This window comes from Somniosus microcephalus, chromosome 6, assembly GCF_052327205.1.
Source record: "Somniosus microcephalus isolate GS21.2 chromosome 6, FLI_Smic_1.0, whole genome shotgun sequence".
NCBI lineage: Eukaryota > Metazoa > Chordata > Chondrichthyes > Squaliformes > Somniosidae > Somniosus > Somniosus microcephalus.
In genome coordinates, this window is record NC_140992.1 from 66,115,583 (window position 1) to 66,133,027 (window position 17,445).

At 42.7% G+C, this 17,445-nt stretch overlaps 1 protein-coding gene across 2 annotated transcripts; it reads right to left on the bottom strand.

Annotated features, from left to right (window-relative positions):
• Positions 1-2,568: 2,568 nt before the first annotated feature.
• Positions 2,569-16,732, bottom strand: miso1 (mitochondrial inner membrane subdomain organizer 1). Of its 2 annotated transcripts, XM_085990330.1 has the most exons (5): positions 16,452-16,732; positions 16,147-16,206; positions 12,495-12,648; positions 10,887-11,047; positions 2,569-3,108 (listed from the first exon to the last, which is right to left on the bottom strand). In XM_085990330.1, the coding sequence occupies exons 1-5, from the start codon at positions 16,533-16,535 to the stop codon at positions 2,845-2,847; spliced, it is 723 nt and encodes a 240-aa protein (XP_085846456.1). In that variant the 5' UTR covers positions 16,536-16,732; the 3' UTR covers positions 2,569-2,844. The 2 variants fall into 2 exon arrangements, with proteins under 2 accessions (XP_085846456.1, XP_085846457.1); XM_085990331.1 differs by lacking the exon at positions 16,147-16,206.
• Between the last annotated feature and the right edge of the window lie 713 nt (positions 16,733-17,445).

Below are 17,445 nucleotides of genomic sequence, written 5' to 3' on the forward strand. Positions count from 1 at the left end.
TATTCTTGGGATGTGGGCACCGCTGGCAAGGCCGGCATTTATTGCCCATCCCTAGTTGTCCTTCAGAAGGTGGTGGTGGGCCTTCTTGTTGAACCGCTGCAGTTTGTGTGGTAAAGGTCCTTCCACAGTGCTGTTAAGTAGGGAATTCCAGGATTTTGACCCAGCGACGATGAAGGAACAGCAGTATATATCCAAGTCACTATGATGTGTGACTTGGAGGGAATGGAGTTCCCATGCATCTGCTACCCTTAGCCTGCTAGGTGGTGGAGGTCATTCATTTGGGAGTTGCTGTTGAAAATCTGAGAACCAGAGTTTGCTCACGAGCAGGTGAGGAAAGTGTACAAACACAGATTTTAATGATGAAAGTCAACTTCTATTATTTGTTTACAAAATCCCCCTCCCACACACCACCATTCAAGCTCTGTTCACTTAACAGTTTTGCAAAATAAATTTTCTTTTCATTTTAAACCGTTCTCACTTGGAGCAAAGTGTAACTTCAGTAATCAACTGCATTCCTCAGTTCTATTTACCAACAGTAGGGCGGTCAAAGGACAAGAAAAGGTGAAAATGTGATGGCAGGTTGTGCTAGTATATTTAAGCTTCCAAAGGCAAATCTTAGAACAGATTGAGAACATTTGGGAGGGAAAACATAACAGATAACATTACGTGTAATAGTGAAACAGCAATTTTCTGGTGAGCAGTGAGTCTGCAGGAAGACTGACTGATAGCTAGGACTCACAGGCCTGCCCATCACTCTATAGAGCAGCAGAGAGACCTGGGACAACCATCCACCTTCACTGCCGAAAGCCAAAACTGCTCAAAGAAGCAGATCCACCATCAGTCAGGAGAAGAGCTGCCCGCAGCTGCTGAAAGAGCATATGGGCGCAGCGCTGGGGTCGGAAAGGACAGCCCCTCTCACTGTTCGCACGCGTTATCCATAATTTGGGAGGCTGGTGAGGTCAGTGCATGCAGGTCGTGAAGTGGCAGCAGGTTATGTGAAAGAAACGGCTTTTTGTTTTAGTCAAATGGGGAGTTCGTTACCCAGCATCCATAGCGGCAGAAAAACTGCTCTATCCCTGGGACAGAGCCAGGCAAGCATTCAATCCCAGGGATAGAGCGGTTTCTTTGTCATTATGGATGCTAGGTAAAGAGTTCCCATTCCACAAAGCTGTTTCTTTCACAGAATCCGCAGCCGCCTTACGCTAACCTGCATACACTGACCTCACGAAATTGACAGGCCCAAGAGAATTTGGGGGCAGAATGGAAGAATGCTGCAACAGTAAGTGCCAGTGATCCTGACTCAAATTATCTTAATGGCAAGAAACTGGAAAGTACTGAAGTACAAAGGGATCTGGGGGTCCTGGTGCACGAAACTCAAAAGGTTAGCATGCAGGTGCAGCAAGTGATTAAGAAGGCCAATGGAATGTTGGCTTTCATTGCTAGGGGGATAGAATATAAAAATAGGGAGGTATTGCTTCAGTTGTACAAGGTATTGGTGAGACCGCACCTGGAATACTGCGTACAGTTTTGGTGTCCATACTTAAGAAAGGACATACTTGCTCTCGAGTCAGTACAAAGAAGGTTCACTCGGTTAATCCCGGGGATGAGGGGATGGACATATGAGGAGAGGTTGAGTAGATTGGGACTCTACTCATTGGAGTTCAGAAGAATGAGAGGCGATCTTATTGAAACATATAAGATTGTGAAGGGGTTGGATCGGGCGGATGCGGGGAAGATGTTCCCGATGATGGGTGAAACTAGAACTAGGGGGCATAGTCTTAGAATAAGGGGCTGCTCTTTCAAAACTGAGATGAGGAGGAACTACTTCACTCAGAGGGTGTTAGGTCCATGGAATATGCTGCCCCAAAAAGCTGTAGAAGCTACATCATTACATAAATTTAAAACAGAAATAGACAGTTTCCTAGAAGTAAAGGGAATTAAGGGTTACGGGCAGGAATTTGGACATGAGTCTAGGTTCGGATCGGTCATGGCCCTGTGGTTAGCGGAGCGGGCCCAGGGGCCGTGTAGCCTGATCCTGCTCCTATTTCGTGTGTCTAATTCTGTTAGATTCAGGAGATGGTTCTGTGATAGTGGATTGGCGGTTAGGATCAGATCAGCCATGATCTTATTGAATGGCGGAGCAGGCTCGAGGGGCCGATTGGCCTACTCCTGCTCCTATTTCTTATGTTCTTATGTTCCAGATACAGCAGCTGTGCAACAGGCTGTGTCCTGTGTTTTAAGTTGTAAACGAGTTTGGTGCATTGAAGGCTCTCCGTAGTTCGTAATTTGCGAGTGTCCGTGGTTTCAGAGTGCCTCTATATATTTTATCATCTAAGTTATTTAGGTCTCTCAATAAGTGTCTGTTTTTTGGATGTGTCCATTTATAGAGGTTTCACTATGTACTTGCTTAAGATCTGATAGAAGGCACCAGCCACCTATTTGGTTGCAAAATATTGATCCCTTCATTAGCTAATGTATAGTATAGCTCCAGCACACAAGTCGTTTCTCTCCAGTGGAATATCATCCTACTAATGAATGGAAAACACTAATGTGAAACAGCAGAGTTAGTAGAGTGCAATATACAGGTTTTGTTTATTTGCAACATACAAGTATATGGTTTAGAACACTGGACAAAGAATTCTATTTCTGAATAAACCAGTAAGTTGAGATACAACATTTTGAAGTCATTAATGGGTCTTTGTATCTTAAACCAGGGTAACACATTTTGCACTAGTAATGACATACTTAAACATGACATAAACCATGACATACTAGTTGGAAAGCAGTTAAATTTACTGTACACAGTAACTCTACAAAATGATTCTTCAACTGAATATTAACAACTTATTTTTTTCTGAGAGATCTGACCCATGATATCAGGTTATGCAAAATCTTAGAATTCTGTAAATTATTTGAGATTCTTTCTAACAAAGGAGGCTCTTTCCAGATGCCTTTACCTTTTTTCAGGGCTTTCAGTTCTGCTTTAAGCAACCTTGTCTGCAACCTCCAGTACAGTTTGGGGTTAGCGTGTAGGCCCTCAATAGTAACAGCTCGGCCAAGGCCTTCTCTCAAAATCTCCTCATTTAGACAGACTGAGAAAAACCTACCCTAAAAATGAAAAAAAAAGCAATTAAACTCTATTTTGATTAGCGTTTATACATTCTGAAATGGCACATTATATGCCAGTCCATTGCCAATAATTTCTTCTAGCCTTGCTAATGGTGGATCATGTATTACTTTGATATATCTAAGTGGATACATAAAACCAAATTTTCAGCTGAATTGGGCAAATAGAAGATGAGAAACAAAAGGTAAACAACATAAAAGGATTTTCTGACAAAACAGAGGCCCTTAAGTGTTAGAATTAGCATATTAGCATATATCTCTATGTAAACATTAAGAACAACTATTTGGCTGAACCATTTAGCCTCAGTGCATTGTGGGAAAAGCCTCTGAGGTTTCAGTGGAAGTATGTGTTCTTAATTTCAACGTTTTATAAAAAATAAATGGACTAGTTGATCTCCAGTGGCGTTTCTCATGAACAAATATTTGAAAACCTGGGTAGGCATTAGCTGTTGACAACTTTGGACTTTCTCAAAAATTCAGTCCAAAACTTACTGGAGCCCCAAGCTTGATCAGGCAAAGGCTTAACTAACACTTCATTTAAAACCAAGATTTTTAGATGCCTACAGATATTTCAACTTACCTAATTAGTTAAACCTTCAGTTACAACTTTTAAATAGTTGGAGTTCTTTCAAATTAAATTTTCAGTTTTGATGCAGAAGTGCAATGGCTGCCTTCTGTATTTGTTACTGGATTTGATTGGCCCTGTTAAACAAATGGTCAATGATGCAACATTGATAGCCTAGACCAATTAGAAAGCAAATTGGAATACAACAGACAGACCTACAATCAGACACCAAAAAAATTAGACCAACGGATATGTGCATGAATAATGATTGACATCAAGGTTATCAGAACTTAACTAGCATGCTTATATGAAATTGGAGATGACTAAATGTTAATTCAAACCGGACAATTAAACCGCCAGCAGATCCAGGGAAATTAGATTTTTTTCATATTTTCAGCTCACATACCATGATACTGAAACAAAACTTATTATAGTAAGAGGCAGGAGTATCTTTATTAAACAAGCTATGAAGGGACAACTGAAACATCATGGAAAATTACAGATTGTTTGAAATAACCTTTTTAAAGTCAATGCATACAACATTCCTCCACAAGGTCAACCCTAGAGAGTGTGACAAGGAAACTGTGACAGCCTGAGAGTGCGGGAGAAAAGAGTGATCCTAGTTGAAGACTGGACAATGGTTAATAAGCTCAAGTCTGTAGCCCTGAATACTGAAAACAAATGCTGAGGGATAATAGAAAGGAAAGTGGATTGAGATTCCAATAGGAAGTCTGACCAGCAGTGATGTCAAAAAAAATTACAAACAGGAGAAGACTTCTGATAGTCAGAAAGGGACAGAGTTTCAGTATAGAAGATTCAGAGAAAGTAATAGTGCCGGACTAAATACTTAGGAGAGTCTAAAATCACCTGCTGTCACAAAAATAATGCAGAACAAAAAGCGATCTCATAGAATGATACAGCACAGGAGAGCATTCGGCTCATCGTGCCTGTGTTGGTTCTTTAGTAAGCTATCCAATTAGTCCCACTCCCCCGCTCTTTCCCCATAGCCCTGCAATTTTTTCCCCCTTCAAGTATTTATCCAATTCCCTTTTGAAAGTTACTACTGAATCTGCTTCCACCACCCTTTCAGGCAGTGCATTCCAGATCACAACAACTCGCTACATAAAAAATTGTTTCCTCATATCGCCTCTGGTTCTTTTGCCAGTCACCTTAAATCTGTGTCCTCTGGTTACCGACCAATCTGCCACTAGAAACGGTTTCTCCTTATTTATTCTATCAAATCTCCTCTTAACCTTCTCTGCTCCAAGGAGAACAACCACAGCTTCTCCAGATAACTGAAGTCCCTCATCCCTGATGCCATTCTAGTAAATCTCTTCTGCATTCTCTCTAAGGCTTTGACATCCTTCCTAAAATATGGCACCCAGAATTGAACACAATATTCCAGCTGAGGCCTAACCAGTGTTTTATAAACATTTAGTATTAACTTTTGCTTTTGTACTCTATTAATAAAGTCAAGGCTCCCATATGCTTTTTTAACAGCCTTCTCAACTTATCCTGCTACCTTCAAAGATTTGTGCACATACACCCCCAGGTCTCTCTGTTCCTGCATCCCATTTAAAATTGTATCATTAAGTTCATATTGTCTCTCTCCTCATTCTTCCTACCAAAATGAATTACTTCACACCTCTCGCCATTAAATTTCATCTGCCATGTGTCTGCCTATCTCATCGGTCTGTCTATGACCTCATGACGTCTGTTATTATCCTCCTCACTATTTACTACATTTCCGAGTTTCATGTCCTCTGCAAACCTTGAAATGATGCCCTGTATACCCAAATCCAGGCCAGGTAAGTGGTAGAGGTTGTGGGTTTGGGAGATGCTGACGAAGAAGCCTTGGCGAGTTGCTGCAGTGCATCTTGTAGATGATACACACTGCAGCCACGGTACGCCGGTGGTGGAGGGAGTGAATATTTATGGTGGTGGATGGGGTGCCAATCAAGCATGCTGCTTTGTTCTGGATGGTGTCGATCTTGAGTGTTGTTGAAGCTGCACGCATCCAGGCAAGTGGAGAGTATTCCATCACACTCCTAACTTGTGCCTTGTAGATGGTGGAAAGGCTTTGGGGAGTCAGAAGGTGAGTCACTTGCTGCAGAATACCCAGCTTCTGACCTGCCCTTGTAGCTACAGTATTTATGTGGCTGGTCCAGTTAAGTTTCTGGTCAATGGTCACCTCCCGCAACCAGGATGTTGATGATGGGGGATTCGGCGATGGTAATGCTGTTGAACGTCAAGGGGAGGTATCGAGTGGGGTGTCCCAGGGGCTCCTTGCTGACATCATGGCCCTGAATTCTTGGTCGGTACGATGGCGTACTCTAAGTACGCCGTCATACTGCCTTTGAAATTGACCCCAAGTTTGGGATTTCCGCATGCGCTTGCGCTATATCCCGAACTTGCGATTTGTCAAGTTCCGACTGCGCATTGGCATCGCTGCATGTGTCACCTCCTCATTCAAATCAAAGTGCTGGCGAAAAGTTGGGCTAATTGACCACCTACTGCACATTAATTACCCCGAATTTTTTTTTTACGTCTGGTGCAAACAGGTGCAGGAGGCGGTTGCACAGCATAAGAACATAAGAAATAAGAGCAGGAGTAGGCCATTCGGCCCCTCGAGCCTGCTCCGCCATTCAATAATATCATGGCTGATCTTCTAGCTCAACTCCACCTTCCTGCCCGATCCCCATATCCCTAAGGGGAGGGGGAATGGGAAAATTGTATTAGTTTATGCTATAGCCCTTAACAATGAAGCACTGGTTCATGTCTGAGCAGATACAGACTTTGAAAGAAACTTTCATTTGTTCGAGTTTGAAAACAGGGTTTTTTTGTGTCGCCATCTTTGCTGCCCAAAGCCTTTTGTAGTTTCGGTTTAATTATTTCCCAACTTCTATTTAGATAGGATTTAATTCACTTTCATGATTTAGGCATGTTAACAGACATTTAAACTCTCGATTTTAGATTATTTAAAATAATCAAAATTTGTTAGCCTAATAGAGGAGAAACTAATTCGATAGGACTCTTAGGGGGAAAAATTCAGTTGCTTTGCGCCTCCAGTTAATGCTCCTCGGCGCAAAGCAACTAGCGCCAGGGCGCGGCGCCGCTAACGCCTCCCTCCAAATTCAGCAGGTGGTTAGAGGCAGTGGTAGCCGGCAGCGCCCCACAGCGCTGCGCCTCCGGCAATGGCGTCATCACCGAGCGCAGCGTCCTGTCCGCAAACTTGGCTTTCGCCCCCTGACCTATTGTCCAACGCTATGTCCGACAGGGTCAGGGTGGCGTTTTTGTGGCCAGGGCGGCGATTAAGGGCAGGTGCTGGGTGGCCATTTTTTTGGGGGCCGCCTGCCAGCACCTGCCCCCTCTGACCTCCTCCTGTGGGGTGCCGGCCACGATCCGTCAGCAGTGCCGGGCTCGTTTGCCGGCACCTCACTCCCCGGTGGTCCAGCATGGCTCCGGTGTGTGCTGCGCTAGGCCCCTCCCCTTTAATCAGGGGTGGGAGGCCTGCAGTACTGCGTGCGGCGCTGCTGCACGTAGTGCCGCGATAGTCAATGGGAGCGCCCCAAGAGGGAGGGGGAGCGCTTCCAGTAGTGCCCCGCCTCCTGCTTGGGACGCTACCATTGAATTTCGAGCGCTGACATTTTCGGGGCGTTAAAAGTAGCGCCCCGGCGAAGTTACTGCCCCAAAGGGGGCACAAGCCAATTTCTCCCCCTTAGACTGTAATTATAAGTTTATGTTGTCATGGCCCAGAATTAAAGGATCAATGTTAATTCAGCTGCATGCTTTGTATAAATAGCACCCTAATTGAGTTTTATGGATAAGGACACCTTCAGTAAAAATATCTCAAGACATTTCAGTGTTTGATCGAATTCTATTAATGTTGAAATCTTGGTTTGTGTATTAAATACTATTGCAATGGTCGTAATTTATTAATAAAATAGCATTTCTGGCTGCTAAATTATTTTAAATGAGTTGTGGGCAAATCAGCAATCTCCTGTGTTTTCTGATTGGCTAAGAGTCAGGAAGTGAACGGTGCACCGCCCCACGTGATCCCAGGTTTGCATACGCACAACAGTGCGCCCCTTGGATGCTACACTGTGCACAACTCTGCAGCATTTGAAAGCAACTTTTCAAAGGGGGGGTTCGTACAAGGTAAGTGTGGATTTTGTTCGGATGTCACTGGCGTACTCCTTGGCTACGCTGCCGACCGCGAATTCAGAGCCCATAGGTATAGTCAGGTTAATTTTGAATGCATGGTAATATGGCATATCTGGAAGGGCTGCTGCCAGACAAGTAAAATTGTTAGCACAGCCCAATCATGCTTACAAAAGAAACTTGTTTAAAAGGAACTGCAGGGGAATTAAAATAAGGGTTCATTAAATGTATAAGTCTGTTAGAATGAAACATTTCATTATAGAGGAAAAATCACAAGAAAGGAGATTAAAAAAGACACATTATATTAAGTGGAAACGAGTCAGAGTGAAAAGAATCAGAGACTGGTACTGAAACCACCCTTACATTATCAACAGAAAATGCTGGAAATACTCAGCTGGTTAGGCAGCATCTGTGGAGAGAAAAACAGAGTTAATGGCCCAGAAATTCAGGTCTCCACGGGTGAGTACGCATGGGGTACTCACCCGTAGGCCCAACGGAGGTGCCAGTTTTGTGCATGCACTGCGCATGCACGGGAAACCGAAACTTCCGTTCCCTTAAAGGGAGGGGTTCAGAGGTCGAACGCGTGTGCCGGAGAGGCAGCGCGTACGCCTGGAACTTCTGTTTTTTCCCCAGGTTTCTCCAGGAGGGTAAGTCTCCAGGAGTTACACATGTAAAAAGCAGGCGCAAGGCCTGCTTTTAACAAGGTAAGTGGTGAATTAATTAAAATTAAAAAAACATTTCCACAGGTTTATTATATTTAAATACTTTAAAGAAAGGTAAGTTTATTTTTAGCCCCGTTAGAAAATGTAATTAATTTTTTCAAAAATTTAAATTATTGTTTAAAAGTTATTTTATGTAATTTATAGTTATTTTAAAAATGTGATTTAAAAAAAATTTATTTGAAGTTTTAGTGATGTTTTGGGGCTTATAGTATTTATAGGTTTGACAGCTCTTCCTGTCAAATTTATGAATGAAGCATTCCCTGCTACCATTGGCTCTCCATGGCCCACGTGATTCCAGGGGATGCTTCGAACTAACTGCGCCCCTGGGATACGCAAGCACTGCGCGCTGGCAGTTGGAGGAGACCCAGGATCGGAATCCCACGTGGGCCCACAGCACAACGGCCGGCGCGCTAGGTAAGTGCAGGTTGGAGGCTTGCACCCGCGGGAAGCCTCCGACCCAAATTTCTGGGCCATTGTTTCAGGTCAATGACCTTCCGTCAGAACTGGAAAAGGTTACAGATGTAACAGGTTTTAAGCAAGTATCAGTGCAGGGAAGGGGGGGGGGCAAGGGGAGAAGAGGAAGCAAGAACAAAAGGGAAGGTCTGTGATAGGGTGGAAGGCCAGAGTGATTTAAATGGCAAAAGGAATATTCGTTGCTCACGGTGTGGTCTCCTCCACATTGGGGAGACCAAACGCAGATTGGGTGATCGCTTTGCTGAACACCTCCGTTCAGTCCGCAAGCTTCCAGCCGCTTGATATTTCAATTCTCCGCTCCACTCCCACTCTGACCTTGACCTCCTACACTGTTTCAATGAAGCTCATGGATGCTTGAGGAATAGCAATCGAGGCATTTCACAGCCTTCCAGACTCAACATCGAGTTCAACAATTTCAGACCATAACCACTGTTCCCATTTTTTTGGACAGCAGGTGCTGGTAATGTTTGTGCTGTTGCCATTTACACCTCCTCTCGACCCATTTTTTGTTTCTTTACTTGTCCCATTACCTCCCCCTTTCGCCTTGTCCCATCATCCCTTGTTATTTAAATCACTCCTGCCTTCCACCCAATCACAGACCTTTCCTTTTGTTCTTGGCTCTTCCCCTCCCCCCTTTTCCTGTACCTGTACTTTCTTAAAACCTGTTACATCTGTAACATTTTCCAGTTCTGACGAAGGGTCACCGACCTGAAACGTAAACTCTGTTTCTCTCTCCACAGATGCTGCCTGACCTGCTGAGCATTTCCAGCATTTTCTGTTGATATTTCAAATTTTTGCCTCTTACATTATTAAGATTGGTAGGCACATTCAGTAATTTAAATAAATACTTAGATTTTTTTTAAATGGGCCAGGTAGACTGCAGATTTTGTGACAATTTGACACTGTTTACACAATGCACCCACAATAGAACCTGTATAACTACAGTTTATGGCAAATCAATTTCCACTTCTGTCACATATTACAGGAAACTTTTGATTTACCGGCACCTAAATAACCGGAAATCTCGGTTAACCGGCAAAATTCAGGACTGGGTTCAGGTAAGTTTTACTTCATATTGTACTTGCCTTCCTCGATCTGTTGCTGTGCAAGGGTGTGGCTGCAGCTGTTGCTAAGCTACAGAGACGCTTGGAACTTGTGGCCATTGTTCTGAACCTGTTGATAAGCAACAGGGTTTGTTGCTTTATACGGAGCTCTCAGCATCTTTTACTATAGCTTTTGGTTATCTGGAATTTTTGATGAATCGGCACCACGTCGGTCCCGTCGGTGCCGGATAAAAAAAGTTTCCTGTACAAGCAACTCTGCCTCAACTACATGCCACCTGCTGTGTATAGTTTACTCTTACTTTGAAATTGAAAAAGTTATTGGATAATTTGAAATTTTTAACGTACATTTTCTTTACGTTGCCATTTTATTTATGTTGGCTAGTTTGAATTACTGGACAATTTAATTTTTTGAGCAGAAACCGCCTTTGAATTAACGGTAGTGGACTACAGTCAGAAAGTTAAACTGCAACTGATGTGAAGCAAATTTAAAAAATTCAATTTAAGCCTTTCAAAAGGTGCATGAGCAGTCCTCTAGGCAGCTTTAAGTTTCTAATATTACAGAAGAACTGATTATCTCATTAGCTCTTTCCTAACATTAAAAAAACTACCACCATACAGATGCCAGGTAGTATAGTGTCATCTTCTTGCACCATTCTTAAACCCATGGTGTAACTGCAGAAAAGGCTTGCTTGTTCCAGTTATCTAAAGCACAATGCAACAATACCATGATTTGATACAGAAATATGAACTTGTACTTCTGAAACCTGGACTTACCTTGTTTAATCTTACAATGCAATCAATAAAAGAATTATCCCTCCTCAGAAGTTGGAACCAAACAATGTGAGAAGGTTTTATTTGTTCTCTTAACCAGGTTATACCCTCGTCAGTCATTTGCAAGCCAGCCAATCTAACCATCAGATGACCATCTGACTGCCCTGAGGAAAATAAAAGTGTTTCTTTACTAGTCATGGTAAAGTAAATTTAAATTTAAGTACATTTCACATACAACAAGTAAAACAGCTAATCCAACCTGAACAATCAAGGACACCTGTCCCTTTAAGAGACTTTAGGGCAATGTAACTTTCACTTTGTGCACCTTTCAGGAGGACCTCCTCAGGTAATCATCTTTTTGTGACCATCTAAGCCCAAGAATTAAGGAAAGCATATTCCATGTTTCATGGAGGATCTGAGCCTTCTAACATATCATATATTAAAGGGCCCCATCTCCTTCTCCTGTTTCATAGGGCAAGCCTTTTTCTATTAGATAATTTTTGAGTGGGGAATTTACAGGATGACATACTAAAGTTTGAACTGAAGAGGTAGTCCCAGGAGATCAGCTTGTCTTTTTTTAAAAAAGTATCCAGCCCATCAGCTGGAGGTTGATTCGGTCTGAGCTGTTATACTATTTACATTTTCATTATCATTTAATATCCAGATAACAGCAAAATAGCACTCTAGCACCGTGTCCCTGTACAAGCAAGGCAAAGAGCGCAACATTCCATTTATCCAGCCAGGACTTGAGCATTTATACCAAAAGTGGATATTAGTGGGGCATTGAACACCACGTATCCTGGATCACGGTAGTGGTAGGATGCCCTGTGTTTAAAAGTTGCACAAAATAGCGACAGAGTTGGAAGCTTGTGCTATCAACTGGCCAGAACCTGCAACAAAAGACAACTGTTTACATACAATCACAGCAAGCCTTTGTTTTGGTTGCAAATTCAGTTAAACAAATCTTTCTCTTCCGATACATTTTTGGGCCATAAGGTTAAATTTTAATATAAAAACTTTGAAACTCTGTAAACAATGAACTTTTGAATGTCAAAACACAGAAATGATATAGAGGAATTCTTGAGCTATTGTGTATACGGCACATGATCCCCACAATATCTGAGGGCTCCTATGGTCTCCAGAGCTCAATTTGAAAATCTACCTCCTAAAATGACAACATTCTGTGGTCAACATTGTAAATAGCAAGAACCTGCCACTCACCTTTTTTTCCAGCTTGTGCTCAGTGGACAGAACAAATCAAAACCTGGCTGAGAGGATTGAATATTAGCGTCAGACATTTAGATCAATATGTCTACAACTGGGTAATAAAAAGAGCTACCACATCGTTAAAAATCAAACTAGGTTTAATCACACTGATTGCACATTTCCAGTAGAATCCAGCAGGGAGTTTTGTGAATTTTATCAAATGACATCAGATCAAATGAATCTAATACATAGTCATTTGATGCATTTTACATTATGTTCATGTCATTTTAAGGTTAGCTGTTATCAGTCACATGTAGAAGGCAAGCAATATTTTAATTTTAATCACTGAGCCAAGTCTGCAGTTCACATACATTTGTTATCTTATGTTACCAAGTAGTTACTTACATCTTTTTTGTAGAGATGAAATAACAGGAAGGGTGATGGGAATATGTTCTACTTCTAGTCCATTTTCTGTTACATGATGTACTCTCCCTCGAAGTTTAACACTCTTTTCAATAAACTTCTCAGGTATCTCTATGACACTAGTAAATTTAGTAACCTGTAAAGATGAAGAAAAATGATCACAAGAACTTTCATTATTGATCCAACTCTATATTATTTCATACTCAAGTGGATACGATGTGTAGAATCTTAAAAAGCACCATTTTATTTTGTATATCATAGAAATTTACAGAACAGAAGGAAGCCATTCAGCCCACCGTGTCCGTGCCGGTATAATCAAATTAATTAAAAAATCATAATAAATCCATAAAGTGTAATTTTGTAAATTTACTAGATCTCCCATGACTTTGTTCATGTCAAATCATATATTGTTTCATAATAATAGAAGCATTACGCCATATAACGGAGTGCGCTATTCTGCTGCAAAGGTTTAAGCGTGTTTGTCGGTTTACGACCATAAAAGTCTAATTGCAATAAGTAAACAGATCATGAGGTCACTCAATTCAATTATTCTTTGGTGAGGGAACTTTGCAGATTGAAATGTGTTCATCAGTTTTAGGTTGCAGATTAGATAAAGTCAAAACTTCCAAGATTGTTTTATAGCTGGAACAGAGTGATGCATGGACTCTGATGCCTGTGTGCTCCACCTGTACTATTTTTTAAAAATGGATTTGTAGTGGTTCCCCTATGGTACTGCTCCCAGTAGTTCAGATGATGTACTTTTTTTATTTGTTCCTGGGATGTGGGCGTTGCTGGCAAGGCCAGCATTTGATGCCCATCCTTAATTGCCCTTGAGAAGGTGGTGGTGAGCCGCCTTCTTGAACTGCTGCAGTCCGTGTGGTGAAGGTACTCCCGTAGTGCTGTTAGGGAGTTCCAGGATTTTGACCCAGCAACTATGAAGGAACGGCGATATATTTCCAAATCAGGATAGTGTGTGACTTGGAGGGGAACTTGGAGGTGATGGTGTTCCCACACACCTGCTGCCCTTGTCCTTCTAGGTAGTAGAGGTCTTGGGTTTGGGAGGTGCTGTCGAAGAAGCCTTGGCGAGTTGCTGCAGTGTATCTTGTAGATGGTACACACTGCAGCCACGGTGCGCCGGTGGTGGAGGGAGTGAATGTATGTTTAAGGTGGTGGATGGAGTGCCAATCAAGTGGGCTGCTTTGTCCTGGATGGTGTCAAGCCTCTTGAGTGTTGTTGGAGCTGCACTCATCCAGGCAAGATGATATACTGCTTTATGATGACAAGATTATTATACCATTGTAAGGCATGATGCATTAGGTAGAGCTGTGTTCAAGCTGGCCTGTCTCTTTATGCCCAGAAATTGCTATAAGTAAACATGTCTGAGGTCCCTCAGAATGTAATTATTATTTGGTCTTTGTGGATTGGAATGTGATCATCAGTTTCACAAAACAGCTGGCATGTCAAAAGTATTTTGTATCTACAATAAAGTGTAACATCTGGAGTGTGGCATTTGGACAGACAGACCACATTTTTACTATATTAGTAGCAAATTTCCCGTGGCGCTGCTCATAAGAGGATGCTCTTTTGGAAGGGCAGGAACATTATGCGATGTAAAATATATTATTCTGCTGCTAAAGTGCCGGTTCCCATCTCTAAGGCCATAACATGTAATTGCTTTGCATTTTGGAGTTCAGACTATAGATCAGAACCCTGATTTTGTTTTTGGGAAGGTCAATTAAGAATCTGCATTTTGGCTCCAGTAAAAATCATGACACAATCCCATATCTGCCATTATGAGATTTTCCACTTTCTGGCATATTGTTCAATGAGTAATAGTTGATAACCCTTATGGTCTCCGAAATTTATTTTATTTTGTATAATGAAAAGGTAGGATTCATAAACATCACCATTTTTCCTTTTACCTTCCTCTTCAGAGGGCATTGGCTCCTTGCTGCTGATCATCCTCCAGACCTCACCCGCGAGTCAATTATTTAGGAGTATCTTGCGAGTGTTAGGTTATTCATCTACAGGAGATCACAGCTAAATCTGATCATGTCCTCACCCAACATAAAGGACGTCAATCAGAAACAGGAATCCTGGCTGATTTCCCCTCATCCAAATTCAGAGACAAAGAAGTCAACTGTAGCACCTCTACATCTGCCCTGGTTGAGATAACCTACTTCAGCAGACTGCGAATGGATCCTGCCACCTTTCTATTCCGTAATTCTCATTCATCATTGGATTAAAGTAATTGAGCCATCAAGGGATCTTAACTAAAAGTCAAATCCATTTTAAGTAGGCCTTACTAGCACTTGATACAATTTGGTGCAGTCCTGGACACTCTTCTAAAATAAATGATCAGTTTGAGGTTCCACCTCCATAACATCACCCGACTCCATCCCTATTTCAGCTCATCTGGTGCTGAAACCCTCATCCATCCCATTGTTACCTCTAGACTCGACTATTCCATCGCTCTCCTGGCCGGCCTCCCATCTTCCACCCTCCATAAACTTGTGCTCATCCAAAACTCTGCTGTTTGTATCTTAACTTGCACCAAGACCCATTCACTCACCACCCTTGTGCTTGCTGACCTACATTGGCTCCTGATCCAGCAACGCCGCAATTAAAAAATTCTCATTGTTGTTTTCAAATCCCTCAATGGCCTCGCCCCATCCTATCTCTGTAACTACCTCCAGCCCTATAATCCTCCAAGGTCTCTGTGCTCCTCCATTTCTTGCCTCTTGCACATCCCCGATTTTAATCGATCCCCCATTGGTGGCTATGCTTCTAGCTGCCTAGACCCTAAGCTCTGGAATTCCCTCCCTAAACCTCTCCACCTCTCTCTCCTCCTTTACGACACTCCTTAAAATCTACCTCTGACCAATCGGTCTTAATATCTCCTTATGTGGCTCGGAGACAACGTTAAACAGAGGCACCATCTGCTCTCTCACGTGGACGTAAAAGATCCCATAGCACTATTCGAAGAGGAGCAGGGAAGCTATTCCCTGAGTATTTCCATCATTTTCTGTTTTTATTTCAGATTTCCAGCATCTGCAGTATTTTGCTTTTGTATCAAACAGATTATCTGGTCATTATCACATTGCTGTTTGTGCAAGCTTGCTGTGCACAAACTGGCTGCCACATTTCCAACCACACTTCAAAAGTACTTAATTGGCTGTAAAGCACTTTGGGATCAGCCGGAGGTAGTGAAAGGCACTATATAAATGCAAGTCTGTCTTTCTTTCAACACATTGTATAAAACAAGTAATTCCTCCTATTAACTTTAATGTGTTATTCCCCGGTCTTTGACTTCTAATTTTATTTTAGTCAAGGGAAGGCTCTTGACACTTGAAACATTAACGTCTTTTCTCTTGACAAACACCGACATTTTCTGTTTGGTAGCAATTTCCAGAATGAGATTTCCCCCCCCTTTTTAGTTGTACAATTATTCATACCAATACACACCGTGTAAAGATGTATTTCACTAACTGGCAGAAAAGAAAGTGACAAATTTTAATAGCTAATTCGGTAATAAGTTATTGGTGTGCCTGGTTTAATGGCGCAGGAGCGAAGTTGTAAGAGAGAAGATCCCTTGCAGAAATCAACGGACACATGACGCTAGGGGGCCACTTACTAGTCTGATGCTTCTGGCTAACAGCACGACTCCAACCACGGCCAGGCCCGTACTGATGTTCTGCAAAAACAAACGGAGGAACAGCGCGGTGAGATACCGCCCGCCAAGCCATCTGCGCTGACAGCTCTTCAACCGCGTCTTCTGCTAAAGCCCAAAATGATAAAGAACCCCTCTCCCTCCTTCCTTTTTGGCCGAATGTTCGAGTTCGGCCTTGTTAATGGCAGCTAAAACATTCTAACAGCAAGACTCCTGGCCTAAAGTGACTATAAACTTCTTTAGCGCGAGTATCGGAATGGCCCCCATACCCGCACCACATGAATATGCTCGTCGGCAAACTCCACAGCTCTGCTGAGATACGAGCTCAGCGGGTTCCGACCCGCGTCCGACATCCCGACCGCGCAGCGTCACGGGAAGAGAACGATTCATAAATAACCGAAACCGCACGCGACAGCCCTGCCGGTGCCCGGATAATAGACGCGCGTCAATCAGGCAGGGATTAAAGCAACCTTGCCCTGTTTTTTTATCAACAAGCTATTTGCAGGGCTCTTCCTGCGTAAATATGAGCCAACCCATTGCTACATATCTGACTGCCCACACGAGGGATTACGCCGGAAATAGTCAAGGAAGTAAGTAGAAAGATCATCATACTAATGGGAGGTTTATTTTTGAACATTCATTCTTGGGATTATGGGCATTACTGGCAAAGGCCAGCATTTATTACCCACCCCTAGTTGCCCTCGAGGAGGAGGAGGTGGTGGTTGTGAGCCTTCTTCTTGAACCTCTGGTCCTTGTGGTGAAGGTACTCCCACAATGCTGTTAGGGCGTTCCGAGATTTTGACCCAACCACGATGAAGGAACAGCGATCTATGTCCAAGTCAGGCTGGTGTGTACTCTTTTGGTGGGTACGTTAACAAATTTGACTAAATTAAACAAACTTCAAATGGAACTTAAACAAATCAAATTAAAATTGTATTGGCCGGGTTGATGATGCACTCCAGTCCCCGCGGCGCCCACCGGTCGCGGAAATACTCAAGCGTGCCGGCGGACACCGCGTGCTCCATCTCCAGGGCCACCCCGGCGCGAACATGGCTGCGGAAGAGAGGCCCTCTTTTTGTAGGACAAAAAATAAATTGAACAAATAAACTGTAACTAAAACTCTAATAAATCTTTAAATAAAGCTTAACAAATCAAATTAAAATTTTGTCATTTAAACCAATTATGCACTCCAGTCCCCGCGGCGCCCACCGTTCACGGAAGTGCTCGAGCGCGCCGGCGGACACCGCGTGCTCCATCTCCAGG